The sequence below is a fragment of the Pimephales promelas genome, chromosome 11, assembly GCF_988280905.1.
Source record: "Pimephales promelas chromosome 11, fPimPro1.hap1.1, whole genome shotgun sequence".
In the NCBI taxonomy this organism is placed as follows: domain Eukaryota; kingdom Metazoa; phylum Chordata; class Actinopteri; order Cypriniformes; family Leuciscidae; genus Pimephales; species Pimephales promelas.
In genome coordinates, this window is record NC_142779.1 from 22,340,898 (window position 1) to 22,359,340 (window position 18,443).

At 36.7% G+C, this 18,443-nt stretch overlaps 1 protein-coding gene across 1 annotated transcript in view; it reads right to left on the minus strand.

The window, feature by feature from the left end:
• The window catches only part of eys (EGF-like photoreceptor maintenance factor), a 302,080-nt gene that overhangs the window by 169,659 nt on the left and 113,978 nt on the right, over positions 1-18,443 (minus strand). Inside the window, exons 19-20 of the mRNA XM_039651858.2 lie at positions 8,775-8,896; positions 3,770-4,026 (exon numbers count right to left, since the gene is read on the minus strand). Of these exons, the coding sequence (XP_039507792.2) occupies positions 3,770-4,026; positions 8,775-8,896 (379 nt within the window). The remainder of the gene's footprint in view (positions 1-3,769; positions 4,027-8,774; positions 8,897-18,443) is intronic.

Below are 18,443 nucleotides of genomic sequence, written 5' to 3' on the forward strand. Positions count from 1 at the left end.
GAAAAATGTTCTAAAATAGGTCATTCAATAAAGTAGCGTAATATTAATATTTATATTCGTCTGTATAATAGTTATGGACCACGATTACGCTTTGCCTGCACGTTCTGCTGCTACAGCCAGCTCCTTAGCTAAATCTCAAATGTACCTGAAAAATATGACCCGAGAAGGGTTTGGGACAGGAGAAGCGTGACACAGGTAAACATTGGGGTTGCATTTAAAGCTTCTTGACAAGCTAAATCTACAGAGAGATGCCGTATATCCGTATATTTTGTGAAACGATGATGTCATGTCATGAGCTGAGCTGGTTGTCATTGACAGCGACAACTCCCGTGAGCCCACACTCTTTCCCGACGTCATCAAAGTACGTCTTTTGTTATTATTTTAAACGAGTGACCCCTGGTGGCCAAAAATCTCATACTGTACGTTTAATCATTTACTTACTCGCTCGAAGTAATCGTATGAACCACTGAAAACTCTTAAATACCTGGTTCATAAAAAATGCAATTCTTCATTAGAAATGATAAATTGATCATTAATAAAGGATGAAAATACAATTATTAAACAAATTAAAGATATGCTTTTAAATCAAGAAGAAAGCATTTATAGCTGTATTAATGAACTGCTTATTAATGTCTATTAATGCTTTATGAATGATGAATTAATGGTTTACTCATGCTTAACTAATGATTATTAGCGTGTAGTTATTATAAAGTGTTACCATATTTTTAATATTATCTAAAAATTTGGTGTCACTTTTAAGACATGACGCACGGTTCAATTATACTGTTTCACATGTGTTTTCTTTCTTAACTGTTTATCTTCACTTAAACATGTTTTACATTGTGTTAAAGAACTCCAAATAGTACTGAGAGGCAGCTTTGGATGTGCACTCTTTGTGTGTGAGAACAAAATATGTGGGAATAATGAAATTGTGCAAAAATACACACCAAAAGACAAGCCCTGCAACACCAACAATATATATCCAGAGCAAATGTGCGGGGAGATGGGTTTGTGTCTTGCTGTCGGAGAGATGAGAGTATTGGAAACTTTTCATACAAGTAAGTATTGATATGTATTGAAAAATCTGTATTTTTGACAAGACTACATTGCACTAGCTTATTATTTCAGATGTCTTTTTAAAAGACTACAATTGAAAAAAAGTGCATATTAGATAATGTCAAGTTTTGAACTTTCTACTCAAAGAAACCTAAAACAGTTGTGCTACTATTGCCACAAGTACATTGGTTTGGTGGTAAATGGCTGCTGAATGTGTATCTTTGCCATCACAGGAATAAATTATTAAATATTAAAATAATAAAAACAAAATTTCAACTGTAATAATATTTCACAATATTACTGTTTTTTCTCTATTTTGATCAAATAAATGTAGCCTTGTTGAGAATAGGAGACTACCATTAAAAACATATTTCCAAGTTGTGTAAATTCTCAAGTAAAGCTTTTTAAAGTCACTGTACAGGTCCAAAGAAGATTAACTCAAAAGCAGCTTGACCCAAAAAAGAAATCAAACCCAAGTCAACTGCCTGGAAGGCTACTACGCTCATCAGTATACGATTAAGGCAGTAATGTATTTTTGCAGGGTTTTCTATGACCTTATACAAATTTCCATGACCTACCCATGGAAAATAGATAAGGGCTTGTAAAAATCATTTTCCATGAATTAAATGTCGAATTCTATGTAAGGTACTTTGGAATTAATAGTAGAATTAAATGTTCATACTTATTAGTTTACAAAATATCTCCAATGCAACCAAGGAGTCGAGGTTTTGTTGGTTAGCATTGCCCCATTTAGATCCTGCAGATAGAAGGTCTTAATTTCTGACAGCAAAAGGCATCTTTCTGTATTAACCGCCATTCTGATGGATCTGTTAATTTTTAAGAAACATACAAACAGCTTTCCACATGTATTCTATAAACCTCCTTGAATAAGAGAAATATGTAGTTAGATATATAATATAAGAGTAACTTTTAGTTAGTTTTTTTTCTTTTTTCTTTTTTTTTTTCTATTAACATGGCTTTTCCAGTTATAGAAGTCACAATCAGGGTCGCCTTTAGATAACTAGAGGCCCCTGGGTGACAGGATTACAGGAGGCCCCCCTACCCCAATACAAATTTCACTAGGACATTAGTAAGTATGCATGTAATGTAGTCAGCTACTCATTAGTGTTTATGTATGATTACATTCAAGCATAACTTTAGAAACTTTTCTTGTTTTTCTAGCTGAAAAGTCCTTCACAACGTCAGTAAAATCCATTTTTTATTGAAAGTAATTCTCGATAGACATTTGGATTTTTTTATACCAATGCCAGGTTTGATAATGATCTGATTTGAGAATCTGAGTGTCGAGTTATCCTGTTCACACCACCACTTACAATAACGTCTCGAATACTGTCTGTATAAATGGTAAATGGTAAATGGACTGCATTTTATATAGCGCCTTCATAGACCTAATGGCCACCAAAGCGCTTTACATATTGCCTCACATTCACCCATTCACACACACATTCACACACCGACGGCGGTGTCAGCCATGCAAGGCGCCATCCAGCTCGTCGGGAGCAGCTGGGGTTAGGTGTCTTGCTCATGGACACCTCGACACTTGGTCAGGTGGAACCGAGGATTGAACCACCAACCTTTCGGTTCGTAGACAACCCACATGAACCACTGAGCCACTGCCGCCCCTAAAAAAGTATGAACGCCCGTATAAAAGTGCAACGGGATCTATCAACAGTAACCATAGTGACAGTGACTAAAGTTATATGAAATATTGTGACTCAAAGTCTTACTGTAAAGTCTGTAACCGTAAAATTATATTTGAAACGACAAAAGTCGAGCAGCAAAGTTCATCCGTCAAATTAACCAACAGCAGCTTTCATTTTGAGTTGCCCGCAGACCACAAAACTAGAAAACAGCCCTGGGGGAAGACTGACAGGATCTAAAATCTTTAGATGACATGCAGATTATATCCATGCTGTTGTAAGTTAATGATCCGTGTTTAGAAAAGAGCGGCTCTCTCGTAATGTTGGACATTATAGAATCCAGTGCTGTTCTGTTCAACCCGGTCTCACCCCAAGACGTCATATAACTGACGTTTTGGGACGTCTTTTGACCATACGTCAATATTCGCCTTTTTAGGGCCCCCTTAAACGTCGGTAGATGAGGTTATGGGATCCTAACTCTACCCCATACCTAAACCTAACCCGTCACCTAACTGACGTTAAAGGTAAAGCGTCAGTTGTATGACGGCCCGGGATCGCCATCTACCTATGTTAAAGGGGGCCCTAAAAAGGCTGATATTGACGTATGGTCAAAATACGTCCCAAAACGTCAGTTATATGACTTTTTTGGGATGAGACTGTGTTATTCTGTTCACACAGCAGGGCTTTGTTGAAAATATCAGTTGTGATTCCTGAAATTGTATGGGTGTGAGTTCAGTTATAGAACGCAGTTGTTGTCACTGCTGTAATCTCCCATATATTAATATATTATTTTTGTGCAGCCAGTAGGCCTCTCCCCAGTGTAGCCTGTGAGTTAGTGAGCCCCTGATCACACAAATGTCCCTGATATTTCTAGGTTTTCCATTGAAACCCATTTATTCTGGACTAAAATGAGCATTTGGGAAAGAAAAGGCATGGTTAAAACACAATCCAATGAAAGGCAAATAAACGAAAAGCTGCAGAAAAGTGAGCAGGAACCCCTCAGCAGGTGTGTGAGTCAGTAGGTAGGATGCAGTTGTTTTGCTATAGCTCACCGTCTTGGCAAACACAGAGGGCGGTTCCATCTGACTGGGCACGGCAAGAGCTGTGCAGGCAAGGGTTATGCCGCAGGTCGCAGGGATCGTAGTGTTGTTCGCAGAGGGGGCCGGTGAAGAAGGGCGGGCAGGTGCAGGAAAACCCCCCTGGGATATCAGATTCCACACAATCTGCCCCGTTCAGGCAGGGAGAAGAAGAACATTCCTTCACATCCTCTCCACAGTCTATGCCTGTCCAGCCATGAGGACACATACACCTATGAGGCAAAAGAGATTTTAGTTTCCATGACTTTTAATTGGATTTCCTGGTTGCTCCCTTCTATATTACAAACGTGAATGGTGTCAAGCTAAAAGCATAAAATAAAATAAAAATAAAAACAACAAAATATTCATAAAAGTAATCCACATGAATTGTACACTACATTACAGTTCAAAAATTTGGAGCTGATAAGATTTTTTAACGCTCTTAAAGAAAAGTCTCTGATGCTCACCACAAAGGCTGCATTTATTTGACCAAAACTATAGTTAAAAACTGTAACATTATAAAACATCAGTACAATTTAAAATAACAGTTAAATATTTTATATTACACATATTACAATGTAATTTATTCCTGTGTTTGCAAAGCTGATGACATGGCAAACATGTATGGCAGAATAGACCAAAGAAACATTTAATATTTGAGTCACTTAAAAGTGTAGTACTTTCAGTTTGTTACTGTTTTGTCATCATATAGTTTGTCCATAGCATAGTCGACAAACTGACCAATTTTTTTTTGTAATCTCAAAATGGAATTTAATGATTAAGCATTGCAACTAGCAGTCAGATAAGTTACACTGAACAAATGGTTATTTACTCACTTTTTTTCTTATGTACCCTAAATTATAGAATGATTCATTATAAATGCTGAATACAGTTAATGTTTTTGTGAAAACGTTGACACATCTTTCTGGATAATTGGAATAGAAAATTCAAAAGAACAGCATTAATTTGAGTATATTGTAACACTATCAAAGTTTTTAATGTCACTTCATGCATCCTTGCTGAATAAAACTATTAATTTCTTTCTTTCTTTTAGAAAAAAATAAACAAACATTTCTTATCCATGCTGCCAAGATTTTTGAGAGGAAGATACCCAAATTTAAGGGGCCCTTTACACAACACCATTTTTCAAGTAAAAAAATTTGTTTTGACAGTTCATTTAATGCAAAATACTAACAGTTTTTCGAAACAATGCCATTATCTAGAATTTGTGAAAACAGTCACGGCATGCGTGTTTTGTGGTTCTTTACAAAGTGACATCGCCATTGTGACATACAGCATTTTTAGTCGTTTTCACGAATCTGTGTGACCCAAATCTGCTGCAAGTCCTCAATGTGATGTCCCCAGGTGGCTGATGCATTATAAGTTATAAACACCGCCCTCTCATTGTAATCTAATGGGACATGGGACAAACTAAATCTAATTACACTTCATTTTTTTTTTATAAAGATGGTTTCAGTCATTTTGACTAGTTTTTATCACAATGATGTTAGTTCAAGTGTTCGTTTTTTAAATGGGGGGTGTGACATCATGATTGGCATCTGTGATTGACATGTAAACACCCCAGGTTAAAACCTTTTAGGTTTCATGGAAGACAAATTTATAAAGCTTTGGAAGAACATGAGACAGCGATGACAGAATTTCACAAGAATAGAGTCTTGAAATCCTTTGGAATTCCATTGTGTGAAATTACTGAGCAAAATGATATTGTACTATTAAAATATTCATTCACGTCCAGACCGTCTGACAGTCCTGGCACACAGTGACCTTGCAGCATAAAAGCAAATTCCCAAGGGGCAGACTTGGCTTAGCCCTGTGGTGGTTTTTACTAATGAATGTCATACGTCTCTGGAAATCCCTTTTTGTTTCTATTAGACCAGTATTACAATGTGTGCCATGAACCAAATTCTTATAAATGAAACCTTCTACTTAATTTCAGGGGACACACACACACACACACACACACACGCAATGGCTATTTTAAAGAGTCCAGGCATGCAATTTCTACGGGTGTTAAAAATAAAACTAGCAATGAGTCATATGTGGTAAATATATTACAGGAATGCAAATGTAAATCACAGTGCAAATTTCTAAAATCGTCCTTCATTATCATCATAATCAAAACATGGCAGCCCACATAATACATCAAAATATTGACACATGATATAAGAAAACAAAGTTGGAGTTCATCCTGTCTTAAAGGGCCCTTTAAAATAGCTTGGCATGCACAATTTTCTGTCAAGTTGATATATTTCCTGTTAAAGCAGAAAACCAGAACAGGGCTCTCTCTTTTTTAAATTAGCCACACGTATGAAATCCATATATCTGCTAAGTAAGAATAGTCTGCTACACTAACAATGCTTAAAACATGGACTATGAGTCAGGAATCTCCAAATGTTTTCTTTAAAGCTTTACACTTTTACTTAGTTTTGGCATTCATAGTCACAACTGAATCACAGTCGGGAGATTTCTGGACAGCTAAAGGGATTTATAGGTTAATTGCACTATTGGACTGAGAAACATTAAATCCCAGACAGCTGAAAGTAGGACACTGGGAGGTTAGAGCAGTGAGCTGGGATTATATTTACCAGAGATATGATTCCCAGAGAGTGCCGGAGGAATCTGCATTCCACTTGGTGGCAGTGATCTTATAGCTGTACTGCCAACAACAACTGTCTTAAACACATCACTCTTTTCTTTCAGTCTATTTTCTTCCCTCAGCAAGAGGGCACATCAGGTGAAACAGAAGCAGCTGCTTTTTTCTCAAGAGTGTCACCGATTGAGAGAAACCTCCTCCTGCTGTGCTCCATTGATTGATTCATTTGTTTTACCTGCCATCTGCAATTCATTATCTTTCACATTTGTGAGAGCACAGTCTGTCTCTATTTGATGAGAGAATAGGTGACTAAATTCTGTGATACTTTTTATATACATTTTTTTTTTCTGATGCAAAATTACATATTTATTAAACTCAACTAATCAAACTATCGGTCAGGCTCATCTGATCCTTATCGGAACGAATATGATGCAGTCTTGTATTTATATCGCCATATCTTTGTTAAAATTTAATTTCAACGTCAACATTTAGGAGATGACCTCAAAGTTGACACACATGGACAAAAGCCCTCAAAATTCTTTCAAATATTTAAACTGGCTTTTCACACATGAAATTGGTAACCCAGGGCCATTTAAAGGGATAGTTCACTTTGAAATTAATTGTTGATATGTTTTAGCTTACCTCAAGGGCATCCAAGTTGTAGGTGACTTTGTTTCCACGGTACTTTCAATTTTGATATTTTTAGGTTAAACCGTTGTTGTCTGTCAGTCATATAATGGAGGTTTATGGGGTTCACGTCAAAGGGCACGCACAAAGAAGTCCAAATTAAACATGATTTAATGACTCGTAAATGTACACATTGATGTCCTAAGACACGAAACGAGTCGCTTGTTTGAGAAAACGAACAGTATTTATATCGATTTTACCTCTTGTAATCACAGTCAAGACGAAGTACTCTGAGGGCGAGGGCGCTTCTCTCTGCTCAAGCGCCGAAAAGCCGCGGAAGTAATCTCTCGAGCATGTACATCACTAATTGTTTACACAGAGATTTCAGAAGTGTTACCCTTCACTGTAAATATTATTTAGATATATCGAAATCGTCTTCCATTGCAATTTCCTGTATATCAAAAGACAACGTTGATTTTTTTTTTCCCGCAACCACGCAAGAGATCACTTCCGGCGCATTCCGGCGCCTGCGCAGACCGAAGCACCCGTACCTTCAGATCACTTGGACATGGCTGTGGTTACAAGAGGAAAAAATTATATAAATACTGTTCATTTTCTCAGAAAAAATGCTTGTTTCGTGTCTTAGGCCATCAATGTGTACTTACATTTACGAGTTATTAAATAATGTTTAATTTGGACTTCTCTGTGCATGCTCTTTGAGGTGGTGACCATAGACCTCCATTATAGACTGACAGACAGCAAACAACGGTTTGACCTAAAAATATCAAAATTGAAAATACTGTGGAAACAAAGACATCTACATCTTGGATGCCCTTGAGGTATGCTAAAACATATCAAAAATTAATTTCAAAGTGAACTATCCCTTTAACCCATGTTATAATGAGTGTTCACTAATCCTGGTTTGGCAAGTTTCAAAAACCCTGGGTTAAAATTCTTATCTTATTTACATATTTATGAGGCAAGTAACAGTTTGGACAAATAACATTCTTATTTGGACCTTAATGTAGAAGGCATGTGAATATTTAATCAGGAAAGGATTGGTGATTCTCAGATTTGTTGCCTGATGGCCATTACATTTTAGCACCATATCGTTCCACATTACACTCTTTTGGCACCCTAATTTGGAGGATGAATCTTGCTTACTAACCAATTCCAACTTAAAATTGGTAACCTAGAGATAAACAATAACAAAACAATTAACAAATGTAAAGATAACCCAGGATTAAGTGCTATACGTGAAAAATCCTACACCCTAACTATGATGAATTTTCATTTACATTACGTTTATTCATTTAGCAGACAATTTAACAAAAAAAAAAAAAAAAAAAAAAAAAAGAAAACAACAAAGCAATTCATCTTAATGAGGCAATGACATAAGAAGTGATAACTATACAAGATTTAAAACATGCTAGAACAGCAGTACAGGCTAGAATGTAGGAAATGGTTAAAGTGAATGGAATACAGTATATATATATATATATATATATATATATATATATATATATATATAAAGAGTTAGCACCGGCAAGTAATGGGAAGAGATGTGTTTTAGCCATTAAATAAATCAAATAAAGGAACAAAATCTACATAAACCTGGCAACCTCATTAATCAACATATAGGTAGGTTGTTGGACAACTAGTCGACCACATGACGCATCTCTAGCCTGTCTATTTATCCAGATTGTGTTTGCTCCATCAAGCTGTCTTTTTGCAACCCACCTGTAAGTGTTGAGGAGGTCTACACAGGTGCCGTTGTTTTTACAGGGGTTTGATAAACATTCATCGGCCTCCCACTGACAGAACTCCCCCTCCCAACCGGGTACACAGAGGCAGTTATAACTCTGAAATGCAAATGAAGACAGCCAATGAAAAGACAATATACAGCAGTGTAACTATTTCATCTAACCCTTGCCTTGACCTATAGATAAATACAGAATATTTGGCAACAGAATGGTTCACCCGATAATGTCTTTATTAAAACCTTCATTGTAAATAAACAGAATAAAAATGCCAGCAAAGCACTGTAGTGTTAAAGCAATATTGCAAATGAAAATTGTATTTATTCTTATGACAACTCGTGATGATTCGTATGAGATGCCAAAAGTACTTGACCAGTATGAAAATGTACCACTACATATAGTACACTGTACAGTATCATTCAAATGTTCAGGGTCAGTAAGATATTTTGTTAAATTCAGCAAGGATGCATTACATTTATCAAAATTGTCAGTAAAGATATGTATACTGCTACAAAAGATTTCTTAAAAATGCTGTACTTTAAAACTTTTTATTCATCAATGATGAAAGAAATGTACCACAAATGTGTGTATAATATTTAGCAGCACAACTGTTTTCAACGTTGATAATAATAAGAAATGTTTCTTGAGCATCAAATCAGCATATTAGAATGATTTCTGGATCATGTGACAGTGAAGACTGGAATAATGATGCTAAATTTCAGCTTTGCCATTTTTAAAATGTATGAAAATAGCAGTTATTTTAAACTATAGGCCTAATAATCTTTCACAATATTTCCCTATTTTTTTAATCAAATAAATGCAACATTGATGACATTGATAATATATATTTTTTATTACACAGAGTTATATTAGAGTATGGATCATACTGTGTTTTTTTTTTTCTTTTTAAAGAAAAAAAAAGGGGGGGGGGTGTCTAATCTAATATCAGATCTAATAACAAAAGCATAAAAAGTATATGTTTCTGAATACGTGTAATGTTTTGCACTAACCTTACCTGTGGGGATTACTATACAGTGTGTAATTTAAAATCCATTTCTCTTTCTCTGAATAAATGCATACACAAAAGGCATAATTTGTAGTTAAGGTGTATAGTATAACTTGTACTGAGGCCAATCTGTGGGCAGCTTCAACTCTCAAACCACCTACCATTAACTCCAAAAGTTGTTATCTTTACAGAAAAGCAACCATTGCTATGCAAATCCACTCTCTCAACCACCCACTACTGTGCATCAGATATTCAGGCATGTATTTAAAGGCATGCAGACTATTAATTTTGGCATAAATTACTAAAGAAATCTGCATGAACCACACATTTCAAAGAGAAATATTCAGAATTACACCCCATGCTCTGAAATAAACCGCACTTGAAGTGGATGAATGCATGCTCCCTACTTAGTGCTCAAGCAGAAGATACAAATATAAATGCATTTTTTTTTCTTTAGCCATGCTGTCCTTTCCATCTCGGTAAGTTTACGAATGTCTCTCCCGTCCACTTTACCATAAAAATTTTCATTATGAAAATTAATCACTGCGGCTGCTTTGTTTGTTATTTTGCATGGCAAAGGTTTGTTCGGTTTTATCCCATGCAATGGAAACAAATGCAGGTTTGCACCGTCAAGGCACGGTTAAAGTTCTTCATCATGACTGCCCTGAGGGTTGATCCTGGAGTGCATGCTAATCTGTGCTTCATCCAGACGCAGACACAGTGTTAAGCTCTGCCTAATGTAATTTGAGCACCGCGGGCCTTATTCATAAGACAGAAGAAGCTATGCAGACATAGTGTGATAGATCAGATGCCTCCAGAAGACTTCTGTTTTTCACCCCAGGCTAAGGATAGTATAATCTTATGTAGGCTGCTAAATCATCAGCTGGGATCGTGGCTCTCCCAAGAAACCCAGGGTTATGCTGGGTATTTTTCTTTTAACAGAAGTAAATAAATAACCACATAAACACTGCCAAGAAGTAAACCGCAATCAGTGAGAGGGATTTCGAAAGCTTGCTCCTGTCTCTGCATGAATATGGACAAGAAAACTTATATTTGGAATGAGATCATTGCGACAGAATGAGTTGGTTAGACACGTCTCACGTCTAATGTGCGATGAGTAATAGTGGAGATAAATTGCTGCTCTGAAACACTACAAAAAAATTAAATAAAATAAACAGTCAAATCTCTCATATCTTAAGTGGCAGCACTATAACATTACATGATGTAGTACTGCACTGAAAAAAAATACTGTCATTTACAGAAAATTAGGGCTGATGACAAGCAATATTTTTGATTAAATACATTATGGCCAGATTTACTAACAGCTTGTGCCAGGGCAAAAAAAATAAAAAAATAAATAAATAAATAAATAAATACTGTCAGGATTTACTACAGACACACAGTGAAAAATTAGTGCTGAAACGGCGCGGACAGTTATTTTGTGGCTGACCTCATTGCATATTTGTAGAAGTTTCCCTTTCAGACGGAAAATGAATGGGGGAAAGTATTTAAATTAATCATGGAAGATGATTTACTAAAGTTTTCATGTGCAAGTCAATTTATTGGTATTTGCGCTATAATGGATGCCTAATGCCGCATTCCAGGCAACCTTTTTCCTACCTTATACCCGGGAAAGTGCACTGTAACTGCAGTCAAACCCCTTGACTTCCCACCCGTGAACTCGTACTAGATCGATGTACTCCCAGTTACGAGCTCTGAAGTCACTTAGCCCACGAAACCATACAAAACAACAATGGCAGCCCATACGGATGCAGCCCCACCATGCTGGTTTGTTTATATCTAGCTAACACAATTCCTTGCGCTCAGGTACTGTAGTTTGGCGTGACTGAGTCGTGATGGTTGGGATTTACGTGCTCAAAAACCTGCCTGGAACGCAGCATTAAACCAAAAGCTAAATTGTACTGATCTTAGAAGATTGCATTGGTCAGTTTGGAAATTATCCAGCTCTATCTGTGCTCTATAATTTGAGCGTCGTCAATATTGCGCTCTCAATATTTGAGCGTCGTCAAAATTGCGCTCTCAAGTTAGTTTGCCATGTCTAGTAAATTGGCCCTTGATGTTTACAAAAAGTCAAATGGGCTGTTAAAATGAAACACTGAACATGGGTAACTGCAAACAGATCATATGAAAAATAAAACTATCGAGTTAATTGGAATTCCAAGAACCACCTGTTAAATATTACAAAATAACAATGAGTAATTGGAAGAATAAAATGATGAACAGATGTTTTATGAATATAGTCACTTAATTACGCATGTTATCTAAAACTACTACTGAACATGACAAAATTTGCTGCAGTTGTTGGCAATAAGTCAAAAGGTAGAACCATATTCCATTTTTCATGGGAACACAGAAAACATAACTGAACTACAAAACCATTTCTGAAAATAATTATGATGGCACATTTACAACTCATTCGAACAACAATTTGGAAAAAAAAAAATGCACATAAATCATCCTTATGTATTATGGAAAAGTGCAAATTTCAATCATGTTTTATTGCAACTTGCTATCATAGAATCTATCTTATTTAAAATGAAACTAATTTACACTAAAACTATCACCATAACTAAACAACAGCTAACCAAATTGTGCATTTCATATGAGTGAATACATCTTAATTGAGCAACTCCTCTGAATGTCCACAATATGTGAAAAATGTAGGAGAAAATTGGATTGTCAATGTTCAAGGGTTAAGGAAGATGCTGCATCAGTGAATTTGACAATTTAAAAAAGATGGAGTGAAAACAGCAAATAGATGAGCAGAGGAGACCAAGATTGTGGTGTACAAATGGAGTGATTTGTTATGTCTTAAGAGAACACAGAGGACACTGGGCCATTACACACACTTCACAAAACCATTATGCTCAAGGGGAATGTTGCAACAGCACTTTCAACAAAGACAAGTTCCGGGGAAAAAAAGGTGCTACGGGGATATAAAAGTGTTGTGATGAGGTTGTGAAGTGAAAAGAGTGAGGAATGATCTAATGTCTCAAGATCCTTTTTTTCTATAGCTCCAGTGATGCCATGACCATCGATTTGATTGCCAGGGATCATGTGTACTGATAAAATGTAAAGTGGATAAAAGTTTCTGCTAAATTAATAATTGGGATAAATTACCAAACTGATTAGACTCTTTGTACGTTACAGGAATCAAATTTACCTTTAACTGAGATCTATCTATATTATTCTAAGAGTTCATTGCACTATACAATGAAATCTTTGCAAAAAGCTGTTTTTATTATTGAAGGATGAATCAGTTGAAAAACTATATTGGAAACAACAGAAAACCTGTCGCCCACTAACGAGTGCATCACAGCTTTGTATCTCATCAAATGCAAAGAGTGTGGTAAGGGGTCTTACAGGCAAGGGCAGCAAAAGGGATGGGGTGGTCATAAACTAAATTGTGGTTGTAAAAACGAACAATGGAATAATAAACAATGAAATAACTGGAAATAATAATTCTATATGTAAACACAATACCATTCAAAAGTGGGGTAGTGAGATTTTTTTAAGTGCCCCTATTATGCTATCTTAAAGGTTCCTAATTTTGTTTTGTCGGCCTCCCACAACAGGTTTACATGCATCAAAGGTAAAAAAAAAAAAAAAATTATGACTTTAATTTTCTCATAATGAACATTGCACATTACTACATTTTGGCATCAATTTTAACATATCAATCTGAGCGCGATCGAGTCACAATGACAACCTCAATCACAATGACGACTTGAGCAGGATATTTCTTAGTGATATGCTACTCATTTTGACATACAATATAAGATGTTGCAGATGTAATTTCTCCCCATCAGTCATTAACAACTGTTTGTCCATAAACAAACTGATGTGTATATTTCTAGTTTATTGCAGTGCACATTTGTGAACTGTATCATTAACTGTATCAATAACAGCGCATGTTCATTTGAGAGTCAATAACTTTATTTATCATGCACTTTCGGCTTTACGACTTTGCAGATTGTTTACATTTACAGACAGCAATATTACACACTGCATGAAAGGAACTATTCAGAAAAGCATTCCTTAAATGTTTGTGTGTTTTTGAAAGAAGTCTTTAATGCTCTTATATTAGGAAGGAAGGAAGGAAGGAAGGAAGGAAGGAAGGAAGGAAGGAAGGAAGGAAGGAAGGAAGGAAGGAAGGAAGGAAGGAAGGAAGGAAGGAAGGAAGGAAGGAAGGAAGGAAGGAAGGAAGGAAGGAAGGAAGGAAGGAAGGAAGGAAGGAAGGAAGGAAGGAAGGAAGGAAGGAAGGAAGGAAGGAAGGAAGGAAGGAAGGAAGGAAGGAAGGAAGGAAGGAAGGAAGGAAGGAAGGAAGGAAGGAAGGAAGGAAGGAAGGAAGGAAGGAAGGAAGGAAGGAAGGAAGGAAGGAAGGAAGGAAGGAAGGAAGGAAGGAAGGAAGGAAGGAAGGAAGGAAGGAAGGAAGGAAGGAAGGAAGGAAGGAAGGAAGGAAGGAAGGAAGGAAGGAAGGAAGGAAGGAAGGAAGGAAGGAAGGAAGGAAGGAAGGAAGGAAGGAAGGAAGGAAGGAAGGAAGGAAGGAAGGAAGGAAGGAAGGAAGGAAGGAAGGAAGGAAGGAAGGAAGGAAGGAAGGAAGGAAGGAAGGAAGGAAGGAAGGAAGGAAGGAAGGAAGGAAGGAAGGAAGGAAGGATGGATGGATGGATGGATGGATGGATGGATGGATGGATGGATGGATGGATGGATGGATGGATGGATGGATGGATGGATGGATGGATGGATGGATGGATGGATGGATGGATGGATGGATGGATGGATGGATGGATGGATGGATGGATGGATGGATGGATGGATGGATGGATGGATGGATGGATGGATGGATGGATGGATGGATGGATGGATGGATGGATGGATGGATGGATGGATGGATGGATGGATGGATGGATGGATGGATGGATGGATGGATGGATGGATGGATGGATGGATGGATGGATGGATGGATGGATGGATGGATGGATGGATGGATGGATGGATGGATGGATGGATGGATGGATGGATGGATGGATGGATGGATGGATGGATGGATGGATGGATGGATGGATGGATGGAGAGAGAGAGAGAGAGAGAGAGAGAGAGAGAGAGAGAGAGAGAGAGAGAGAATTGAATTTGAAAACACCTTTATTACAAATTTCCTTTTTTTTTCTTCAAAACATTAAAAACAACCTACTTAAAAATAAATTACATAAATTGAATAAAACAAAGATTGTCATCTACCACAGAGCACAAAGCCTCTCCATAACACCAAACATCCTCAAACATGGCAAGACATGAAGTAGCTTTATAAAACCTAAAATCAATCAAAATTCTTGACTTCACCATGGCACCAAACATAGACACCAGATCAAAATCTTGATTTTTTTCAATTTTTTCTTTCCGACTCATATATATTGCCATTTTACTTTTGCCCAAAACAAAATTCAACAACTGACACTCTCTCTTTCTTCTCTTTGTATATTTTACCCCAAAGATAAAAGCTTACATGGAAAATTCTTCATTAAAAGACTTAAACAATTTTTGTAAAAAAACAAATAAAGGTTTAAGTCTATGACAACTCATAAAAACATGAAAAACAGTCTCCCTTTGTGGGCAAAATGGGCATTCATGGCCTACCTCAGGATTCAACACAGATATAAAGGCATTTACAGCGATAATACAATGTAAAACCCTCCACTGCAAATCTCCAATTTTCTTATTTAATGGTGGCTTGTAAAAAGTTCTCCAATTTGGCTTAAAAACTTCATCCAAACCTAACACAATTCGCCAAGGTGTATCATTTTTCTCATTTAATGCTTTTTTATTAAAACATTTCACACATGACTTGTACAATCTTTTACCATTCACATCTTCAAAGTCCAAAACCACTGCTTTTTCAGATTCCAGGAAAATTCCACCTTGCTCCTCTAAATTAGGCGAAACCATCAAACTTGGAAAACAGTCTTTATCATCAGGAGTAATTTCTCCCTCACAATGTTTCTTGAGTAGCTCAGTCTCTTCCACTGTAAGGATAGTCTGTATCTTTCTTAATAGTTTTTCAACCACTCGAGTGGATCTAATCCCCAGTTGTGTTGCCACTGCATCCACTTCAATAAAATCTGGTCCTGCCAGACTCATCAACTGACGAAGAGTCACCAATTTAGCCTTTACAAAGGCTTCTGTCAGTGACACTGATGCATTAGTAATGTCCAGTCTTGCGCCATAAAGCAAAGGCTCTTCCAAAAGCCAATACAATGATGTGGGATTGTTTATCCTTTGGAGTTTGAAAAGACTCCATACTTTAAAAAGATTTCGATAAAAAACTGGGAATTTCTCCACATTTAAAGTTTTTGGATCCAATAAAAATAAAGATTTGTCCAGAGTTAGCCCTGCAGCAGTTTTTAAGATAGCACTTGCCACTGGTCTCCAACTTACAGACTCTGGGCCTGTCAGGAAACGTTGTATGAACTGTGCACGAAATGCTGCTGTCCGACTTTGTAGGTGCACAAGCCCTTGACCACCTTCTTCCTTTGGCAAGTACAAGATGTTATGAATCACCCAGTGCATCTTATCCCAGAAGAAGTCTATCAACATCGATTGTATCTTAGCAAGAAAAAGTAGTGGTGGGTCAACACAAATCAGTCGATGCCAAAGAGATGAAGCAACAAGGTTATTAATAATGAGGGTTCGACCCCTATAGGACAATATTTTCTTAATCCACTTCCATTTGTCCAAGCGGCCCTTTATTTTCTCAATCATCCCTTCCCAATTTTTTAATTGAAAAGACTCATCCCCCAAATAAACTCCCAAATACTTTATCCCATCTTTCTTCCATGTCAGACCACCAGGGAGTTTGGGGGGCACTGTTATCCGCTCTCCCACCAAAACAGCCTCACTCTTTGACCAATTCACTTTTGCAGCTGACACCATTTCAAACTCATCCAAAGTTTCCATTAAAAGGTTTACATCATTTTGTTCTTTTACAATTACAACAACATCATCAGCATAAGCTGATAAAACAAAAGAACTTTCACAATTCATTAACGTGAGGCCATTTAAAACCCTTCTCAATCTTTGCAAAAGTGGTTCTATTGCTAATGTATAGAGCATGCCTGATAATGAACATCCTTGCCTCACTCCACGCTGAACTTTAAAAGGAAAACACAAGCCACCATTAAATTTCAACATACTCTCAATGTCATTATATAATACTTTAATATAATCTTTAAAAACCAAATTAAAACCAAAGGCATCTAGAGTCTTCCATAAATAATCATGCTCTACGCGGTCAAATGCCTTTTCCTGATCAATGGAAATCAAGCCAAAATTCACACCACAAATCTTTGAAAGATCCATCAAATCTCGGATTAAAAAAATGTTATCAAATATAGATCTTCCAGGCACACAATAGGATTGGTCAGGACTAATTATATCATCTAAAACTTTCCCTAATCTAATCGCCAATACTTTAGACAGAATTTTATAGTCAGAGCACAGTAAAGACACTGGTCTCCAATTTTTAATATCACTCAAATCTCCTTTCTTTGGGAGGAGTGTAAGAACTGCTCTCCGACTACTACGTGGTAAAAAACCACAGAGCAAACTATCACTGAGAACTGCAAGCAAGTCTTCTCCTATAATGTCCCAGTATGCTTTATAGAATTCAAAAGGAATCCCATCTATCCCTGGAACTTTCCCATTTTGCGTACTCTGGAGAGCTTCATACAGTTCATTTAAAGTTATACGTTCACCAAGTTTTTCATTGGCACTTTCTGACAATTTTGGCAGATCTTCAAAAAAGCAACCATCAACATCTTGATCTTTCCTAATATCAGAACTATAAAGATTTGTATAAAATGTAACAGCTCTTTCTCTCATTTCGACTGGGTCTGATAACAGAACCCCAGCTTCAGACCTTAAATTCTGAATATAACGTCTTTGACCGTTCTTTTTTTCCAATCCGAAAAAAAACTTTGATGGAACATCCATCTGCTCTACGTCCTGGAAGCGTGATCTGACCAATGCCCCTTGTGCCTTTCTTTTATAGAATTCAGACAATGCAGATTTTTTCATAAAAAGAGAATCTAAATGGTCTTGATTTCCTGTTTCTTGGATTAAAACTTCAATTTCTTTAATTTCTTCTTCCAACTTCTTTATAGACCGAGTTAAAAATCTTGTGACATTTAGAGTATATTGTTGACATAGTTGCTTAATGTTTACTTTCCCAATATCCCACCATTCCTGTAAAGAGGAAAATTGATCTTTTTGTTCTTTAAAAGACTCCCAATAAAACCTAAAAACATCTTTAAACTGTAAATCTGACAGCAAAGTCACATTAAAATGCCAATAAGAACTACTTAATTTAACAGACCTAACAATCATTCTACACACAACCAAACTGTGATCAGAGAAACCTACAGGAAGAATTGAGCTATTTACAAAAAAACTAAGATGATGCTTGAAGACATAAAACCTGTCCAATCGTGCCATTGACAACACATTTTCACGCGCATGCGTCCATGTGTATTGTTTAACATCACGATTAAAATTTCTCCATACATCACCAAGCTCATTCTCTTCTATCATTTCTATCAGTTTTCGGCGTGAAGCCATATGTGGTTCTAC